The sequence below is a fragment of the Zea mays genome, chromosome 6, assembly GCF_902167145.1.
Source record: "Zea mays cultivar B73 chromosome 6, Zm-B73-REFERENCE-NAM-5.0, whole genome shotgun sequence".
NCBI lineage: Eukaryota > Viridiplantae > Streptophyta > Magnoliopsida > Poales > Poaceae > Zea > Zea mays.
This window is the reverse complement of record NC_050101.1, coordinates 30363529-30372000: the sequence shown is the minus strand read 5'-3', so window position 1 is coordinate 30372000 and position 8472 is coordinate 30363529. Positions and strand designations below refer to the sequence as shown.

The window sequence follows — 8472 nt, the reverse complement described above, 5'->3', positions numbered from 1 at the left end:
CATCCTGATCCTAACACCATCCAATCAATTAGGGGTGAGCATTCGGGTTACTCGAAAGTTTCAGGTCGGGGTAATTCGAGTAATTTAAAATTCAGGTTTTGAGAATATGTACCCGAAATTACAGTGGATTTTATATTACCCAAAAAATCAGGTACCCGGAGTTTTGGGTTTGAGTATTCCCGAACTACCTGAAATATTGTGTCAGCTTCATAAAACATATACACCCTATTGAATTAGTACAAAACACAGTTTGAATAATGATATACATGCATGTAAAAACACAAACAATCTACAATTACAAGTTTACAAGTTCATACACATTTACACATAATTATATATGCACAATTTGATAATTAACAATGACATGAGTACATAACACATGAAAGTCTGCGTAATTCGGGTACCCGATTGTAATATCCGAATTACTTGAAATAAGTTTGAGTTTTACAAATTACCATTCACAATTCTTGAACAAAATTCGGGTTTTGAGTAATTTGGGTTTGGGTATTCCGGTTTTGGGTTTCGGTTATGGTTTTTTTCCCAGCACTATAATCAATTGTGTAAGTATAGTTTCCAAGCAGATTTTATAGTTGTTTCTTGTGCAACTATGTAATTAGATAATATTTCTAAAGACCTAAGCACAATCCTAGCCATGCAATTTGATTTTTGCAGCCTCATGTATCTATAATGTTAGAAATCAAATGGCGCGATGCTTAATTATGGCACACGACTTATTTAAGTTTGATGTTTCATAACTCATATTTTTTATAGTTCATTATATTTGTTCAATGGTGCTTACCGTATATATCTATATGTTGAATCTTTTTGGGTACGGGGTAACCCGACAGGTGACTCTGGGGTAAATCCATACCCACAAGTCAATATAAGTGATCCGATGAGGTTATCTTTTTGTAGTGGGTATGAGTATGAGATAGTAATACTATGTGGGTATTTATTTACTCATTGACATCTCTACTAACAGTAGATAACGTTCCTAGGTAACAATTCGGACTTTGGAATCGATAAGGTCTTGTTCTGTTATTCCCAATCCATGTGGATTGGAGTGGATTGGGTGGCATTGAGTCTGATTTTAACTTACTATAGATTTAAACCAACTAAATCCCGTCAATCCACATGGATAAGCATCAAAACGAATAAGTCCTTAGGCCTTGTTCGGTTATTATAATTCTATATAAATTAAAGTGGTTTAAAATAAATTAAAATAAATTTTAATTTGCTATGAATTTAAACCGACTTAATATCATTCAATTTATATGGATTAAATATCCAATTCATATGGATTAAATGAACGAGAGCTGAAAAACTGTCAAGTATTACTCACCGAGGGCCCAAAAGTTTATCCCGCTAGTCGGACGCTGGTTTAGCTATAGGGGCCTTTCCGTTTGTAGTTGCGCTAGAAAGGTGAACCTAGCCCAAAGCAACGGCAAAGCCCGTCAGCCGGTGTGTAGACCCAATACGGCCCGGCCGATTTGTCGCTGACGTCACCTCATCTTCACCACCGGAGTCCGGAGTAATGCGCAGGCCACAGGGTCGGGTTCGCTTTTTCTTGGCTTCTTCTCTCGTCCATCCACAGGGGGAAGGAGCAGGAGGGAGGGAGCCATGGTTGTCAGCACATTCACTGGCCCCGGGATTGGGATCGGTGAGTGAACCAAAGGCCCCATCATTTCAGGCGCCAAGATCAGACCTTGACGTTGCTCTCTCTGATTCTCGCTCCTTATTTGGTTTGCTGAATTCATTTTTTTTTCTGTTTGATCCGGTGCAGGGTTCGGTGTCGGCTGCGGGTTCGGCGTCGGGTGGGGGTTCGGAGGTGAGAGCATGCTCATTTTCGCGTGATTAATTTGTTTCTTTTTGGTGTAGGCGTGTATTAGAAATCTTAACTTGTCAAATTGAACTAGCGAGATCCTTTTTTGGATTCTGTGTTGTTGATTTCGTGTTGGCTGTATTTGGCGGTAAAATGGCTATCAAATTATTTACAGGACAAGCATGCGGTTGCAGTTCAGTCCCAAGTTGTTTCCCTTTCCCATGCGATTCTTTCCAAGTTGCTTAATATCTGTTTACTGCTAAATAGGGACTAGGGACCAACATTGTGTATATGGATTGGTTCCTATCACATTACCAACATGATCATAGTAAAGTATACTTTTATGAAGCTACTTAGTAATATGCAACAAATGTTTAAAATGATTCGTTTTAGATAACCCAAAATGTCACTTATTTGTGATTGGGGGGAGTAATATTCAATGAAAATGTGTATTCATGATCAAGAAATGACATGCTTTTGGTTTGCTTTTCTACCCAGGAATGCCTCTTAACACGTTCGGCTTGGGTATTGGTACTACTTCTAAGCCTATATTCACTTACATTTCCTTGCTAGTAGATTTCTAAAATCCATCTTGTTAAAAATAGGTGGGGGCTGCGGAGTTGGTCTTGGACTAGGATGGGGCTTTGGAAATGCTTTTGGTTGTCAGTATCGATCTTCAAGAGTCCAGTTCCAGGGCATTGAATTTCAGAAGAAGGCTGGAGGAGATGAATCACAAAAAGTTGTTTCACCCGAGCTTGCTGAAAAGTCTCATCCTTATGGCTAGTATTCCTGCTACCACAAAATCCACAGAGACTGAGTTCTGTGTGCTGAGTTGCAGTTTAATTACATACATGTGAGTTCTTTGTTAGTAATGTTATGCTACACTTATGGTCATTTCTGTTGTAACCAGAAGTTGTTAATGGATGGAATTTTCAATTAGGAAGAAATGACGCTAATATTTGCCCTACATGCTATTCATTTACTTTTCATGGTTGAAGGCCCGTCACTATCATTTATTGCTGTGCTTTATGTTGTAAAGCTACCATATCTTGACTTGGTCTGAAATTTGAAATGGCAGAAAATTATTGAAAATAAGTTTTCTGAAACCATCAGTATTATGATCTTTCATGTTTGCTTCTCCTGTAACAGTATGAGAACTAAAGCTTTGATTAGTTTCTTTTCTCAGGACAAGCTTAAAAACAAAACAAAATAACTGCTGCTATAAAGTTACAGTTTAGGGAAGGTCTTTTAAGTTGAACCACCAGAAGGTTAAGAAAAAGTACAAAACAAAGGCGGACGTTGTTTCTGATCTGTTGGTGGGTGCTGTGACTGCATACCGGGAATCAGAACAACTGGTAACTTCGTCATAGCATGAAGCATCCATGGACCTGGCATGATGGTGAATGACTTGCACAACTGTATCTCTTTTCTTCCTGAAAACACACAACTGTGTCTTTCAGTGTTTTTTTCCAGTGCAAAGCCTCTCATACATCAAGCAAATGGATGGTCAAAGGAAGCAGAATCGTTCTTTGATGTAGTAGAGCTTGCTGGCTCTGCCTCCCCAGTCCTGAACCAGTATGACTGCTGGAATGAAGCTGCGCTTGTGGGGACATCCTCCATGACCCATTCAAAGCCCTTGGGGTAGTAGATCCCTGTCATTGGATGTGGGACCCACAATGATGTTTCTGGGGACTTCACTTCAGTAGGCTCCAGTCGCTTCACAAGGTTAGTAGTCCTTTGCTTGTTCTTGACTTCCCTGCAAATGGCAATTTAATCAGTTACTTCAAAGAGCTGAAATGGTGCTGCATGTGCCAATACAAGTCTTCTGCAGTATAATATGAGACCAATCCTTGTTGTTCAGCCATTCAAGATCATCATGGTGGAAGCAACCAGAATGAACACATGTCTAATCAATGTTGGTTTGTCGTTGCAGGTTCAACATGGATTACTAGTTACCGGAGCAGAGCTGCCGATTTCGCAAGCGCATGGCGGCCCATCGAATGCAGGCTGGGGCGTTTGCTAAGATGCCACTGGTGGTTATCCTTGGTAGCAACCAGCTGATAGCAGTTCCTTCTTGTTTGGTACCTCCCTCATCCTCAACCCAGGTATTTATACACTAGCTGTAGCCTTGCAGATGCAATGCCACAACACCAACCACCTTCCGCAATAAAAGAGACACCGTACATCCATTGGATTATAGAGAACTAGACACGCTTAACATACAGCAAAGCTAAAGAGGAGGAGGGGTTTGTTAAAGGATTATAGACAATTTTGTTCACTGTCGCTAGCTTCCAATGGAGCAACTGAAATGACGGTTTTGAGCCTCTGATTGAACGCCTCTGGACAAAACACCACCAGAACTGATGCTCCTAGAATCTGAAGTCAGTTTTGCCAAGGAGTGCAGTCTTGGACTGTACTGTTTTGCTATTTTGTGTAACCATGCGACAGCACCACCGAGGCTGTAGCTAGCATTGTTAGCAAAGTGGAACCTTGACATTATGAACAAAAGATGAGAGCCGGACACAATTAGAAGAAAACTCTACAGTTACAGAAATTCCACGATGAAGGGTTGATAGCTGCAAATTATTTTGTTATAATAAAGTCCTCAATGGCTTGTAAAATTAGCAAGCTGATGTAGAGGCTAAAAACACTTATGGAGTATGATAAAAGCTTAGAGTCCTCAGAGCACAGGTCAGAGACAGCGTTTTGGGTGACAGTCGACATTGGCTCTTAAAGACTCGCTAGCGCGGTTATTTTTCTTGTTCTCTCATCACTGGGTAAGATCTGTACTCAGCTGTCGAAGTCAATTAGCCATTGAGCACGCCCATTAACAGGTGAACTCAGAGTGGAAATCCATCTGGATGTGATTATCATGCATATTTCAAGATATGTATCCTCAAGGTGAAGACTTTTTTTTTACCTTACTGGATGGATGTCTCCATAGTTTCTGTGCATGGTACTTGTTATCTGATCCATCTTCCCCAAACATTCTACCTCATCTGATCAGCGCCATCGACGCTCTGTTTCTTGTGCACAATAATGGAGAGCATGGGATCTGATTCTCCGCTTCCATAACGCACAGCTACGGCGCAAAACTAAAGACAAAGCATTTCAGGCCTTCCGTATTTGACAGACTGACAGTACAGTCACGAGAAGCACGACGCTGCCTGCACAGGAGTTGTACTGGGACATGTCTGGGAGTGGAATAAAGCTGCTGATTTTGTTCTCATCGGCTTCGATCCGTCTGTTGGCTCCATTGCTTTTGGTAGAAGGGTAGGAAGTCTTCCAGGGCTGGATGGTATGCTGCTATACAAGGAATCTTGATCACTTCACAGGTTATTGGCACTTGTTTTCGCGTCCCCTATTCCAAAAGAAATTATGCTGGCATGTTTTGCTTGTTACTCCCTGTGACTGGTCCGAACAGTTTCCAAGACAATTATGTACTGATTTTGTCTGGGCATTGGAAGTCTGGAACAGAATGTGGCTTCCTAAACAAGGTAATCGATTGCACTATAAAAAGTTGAATAAATTGTAAAGGGTTGGGATACATTTTTTTGAGATTACTGCCTCCTGTTTATCCTGTTTGTTTTTTAATCATATGGGAACTTAAACGTATGGACTGTCTTGCTGACACGGTGGAGCCCACTTGACTGTTCAATATGCAGAACTGACTAATTGGGCATCAGTATGACTTTTAGGATCAACTAGTCGGTTACTCGTGCATTGTGACGGCTCACAACAATACCTATGTAAATTATCCACCAAAAAGATATTAAGATTTTTTATTGGTTGTCTCTACTATTCGCATAATATTTTTTTATGAATGTACGGGTACCGTAAGCAGCAAATCTGAGACCTCCATCATTCGCCTCCTCCACTTCTAAGGTTTCGTAGAGCAGGAGGGGAAGAGAAGAGGCACATGTACCAGGCAAGCGGAGAAAAAAGCCCAACCAGATCAGCTCCAAACCAAGACGCACATGTACCAGGCGTCAGTCCGAGAAGGACGAGAGAATGCGAGTGTCTTCCCAGCAACACCACCACCAACTCCGTAGCATATGCCGGCTGTTGCCACGCTACGGGCCTTAGTTGTCCAATATCTCAGAACTGGGCTCCTCATCGCTAAGATAACCTAAGCGTGGCAGGCGCTACCATGTCCTCATCGACAGCACGCACGGAGAAAGGCCAGAAGCATGACCGACTCGCTCCATACCCGCGTCGACGAGCGTCGGTCGGCTCGTGGCTGCAACTGTGGACGGGGGCAACAGGTTGTGGAGGAAGAATAGGACGAAGACCGGGAAGACAAACGAGACGTTCAACGACGACGAAAACGATGGCGCGCGCATGATGTGAAACGTCCTTGTGGACGTGCAATAGCCACTGCATGAGTCGGTGTTGGAGCTGGTGTCGGACGAATACGGGGAGGAGGCACCTGCTCCTACGCCCTCTGTCGAGAATGGGGTGGCGCGGAGGTGGAGGCATGAGGGGAGAGAGAAGAAGTAGAATGACAAACGAGGTGGTGGCAACTGAGGCGAGGACCATCATTATCATGTGGAGGTATAGATGACCAAATGAACCGTGTCTAGCGAGTTAGCCTGAGGCATGACCCATTTAATAGTGCCTGGGCCAACCCGGCACGAGCGCCATGCGGTGCTTGGGCCGCAGCCTCGACCCATAGTGTTGGCCCGGCCCGACACGATTATTTTTTATTTTACAAAAAAATCATATATACATATGTACAATTTATATTCAACATTATAAACACATGAGCATGATGTTCTACTGGTTAGATAGCTTCACCTAGTGTCTTCCACCCTTCTTCCATTATTTTAATATTTTACGCTGAGTTGATTTGGAAGAAATGTAGGGACTTTGTAAAAAGATGACGCGGGACACCATTGAAATGAGTGCTTTAAGTATAGTATATATTCAATATTATAAACACTTGAGCATGATGTTATATTGGTTAGACAGTTTTGCTTAGTGTCTTTCGCCCTTCTTCCATCAGGGTGTGAGTTCAAACCCCACCTCTTGCGTCGCTTTTTAACATACTCCACCTGCTGCATTGTTTTTTAATATTTTACGCTGAGTTGATTTAGAAGAAATGTAGGGACTTTTTTGAAAAAAGACGACGCAGGACGACCGTTGAAACTGGTGCTTTAAGTATAGTAGGGATATTACTCTGGTTATGTACATGTTTAGATTTGGACTTCTAAAAAAATACTTCCTCCAATCTAAATTACAAGATGTTTAGTATTTTCTAGGTACATATAGAGGTGGTAATGAGCTCTAAACTTTATATTATAAAAGATCGGATTAGAATTGGGTTCTATTTTTATTTAATTTTAAACTAAAATTAATTAAGGTTTTAGACAAAATGTAAAGAAACCTTTAGATCGTGATCCATTACCACCCTGAGGTATATAGTTTTGACATACAATTAGATATATACAACATGTTGTCAACCCTGTGACGTCGGAAGGTGTAGGGGAGTCTTCGACGGCGAGCAAGAAGATGAGCAGCTGTCACACCCGTTTCCCAAGGGCAGAGTCGGGTGCATAGCATATGTGTGTCAGGATTTATTTCCACACATATGTTGACATCACAAGTGTAATATATCAAAAGAACAATGCATAAAAGCGTAAATAAGATTATATTAATATATTACACTTCGAACAGATATAATGTCTTAACCTTTATTCATCAAAGTACAGCGAAACATGTATATCCATCCACAAGAAGATGACTGGGGGTATCACTAGACTAGCATCCATGGAGTTCAGCATCATATCTTCATCTGCAAACTTCTGATCAAAATTAAGCAAGGGTGAGCTCACTTATGGTCGGGGCTCAGCAAGTGGGGGAAAAACTAATGCAAGTCTAACAAGGTGAGGCTGAGGTTGAGCAGTAAGCATTTTAGTTGGTCAACAATTTATTAACAACACATGTCTTACTAATAAGTGTGAATCCCAAGTATTCCCATTAAACAAAAGTATATGAGTATATCAAAACACTTAAGTGAAACCACTTAAGCAAACCATTAGCAGATCATTGGATCTCGATTTATTTCCATCTTCAAGTTCAATTATCATGTGAGGAGTCCAGGCTGCTCATAATCGTGAGCACGGCTGATATATCAGTTTTACACTCTGCAGATGTGGTACAACATTACCCACAAGTCGTGTATCCCCTCTAGCCTGGGTCGGCCAAAACTCGTAAACACTTCCGAGGTGAGTGGCTAGGGATCCACTATGAGGCTTTCACAAAATACACTTAATACAAAGTGAAAGCATCTAGGCCCCTGGTTGGTTTTAGTGATTAATGACAACGTAATATTATATGTGACTAACGTGTGTTTTGCAGAGACAAATGGTAAGTTAGGTCGCATGACAGGTAGAAGTACTACAACGGTGAAAACAATCCCGGAGATAAGAACTCGTATGGAGTCCGATTGTCAAGGAGATGTGGACACTCGCGATTTAGTTAGGTCTTTTATTCTCTTTTAGCCGTACTATAAAGAGGGGTTGTCGATGAGTAGTTTGACCAAGAGAGTTCTAGTGTAGTGTTGGTGCACAATCACACTCATATACAGTGCTAGGTGTCACTTTAGAACTCACTCACAATATAGAACGAAAACCGATTTGAAAATCAAC

The 8472-nt window shown here is 41.5% G+C and overlaps 1 protein-coding gene across 4 annotated transcripts; it reads left to right on the top strand.

Annotated features, from left to right (window-relative positions):
- Window positions 1-1446: 1446 nt before the first annotated feature.
- On the top strand, window positions 1447-5437 carry LOC100275072 (uncharacterized). 4 transcript variants are annotated; one of them, XM_035959469.1, is made up of 7 exons: window positions 1469-1660; window positions 1784-1828; window positions 2321-2353; window positions 2428-2675; window positions 3009-3547; window positions 3756-4723; window positions 4830-5437. In XM_035959469.1, the coding sequence occupies exons 1-4, from the start codon at window positions 1621-1623 to the stop codon at window positions 2604-2606; spliced, it is 297 nt and encodes a 98-aa protein (XP_035815362.1). In that variant the 5' UTR covers window positions 1469-1620; the 3' UTR covers window positions 2607-2675; window positions 3009-3547; window positions 3756-4723; window positions 4830-5437. The 4 variants fall into 4 exon arrangements, with proteins under 4 accessions (NP_001142733.1, XP_035815362.1, XP_035815360.1 ...); XM_035959467.1 differs by having other exon boundaries at window positions 3756-5437; XM_035959468.1 differs by having other exon boundaries at window positions 2996-3547; window positions 3756-5437.
- Window positions 5438-8472: the final 3035 nt, after the last annotated feature.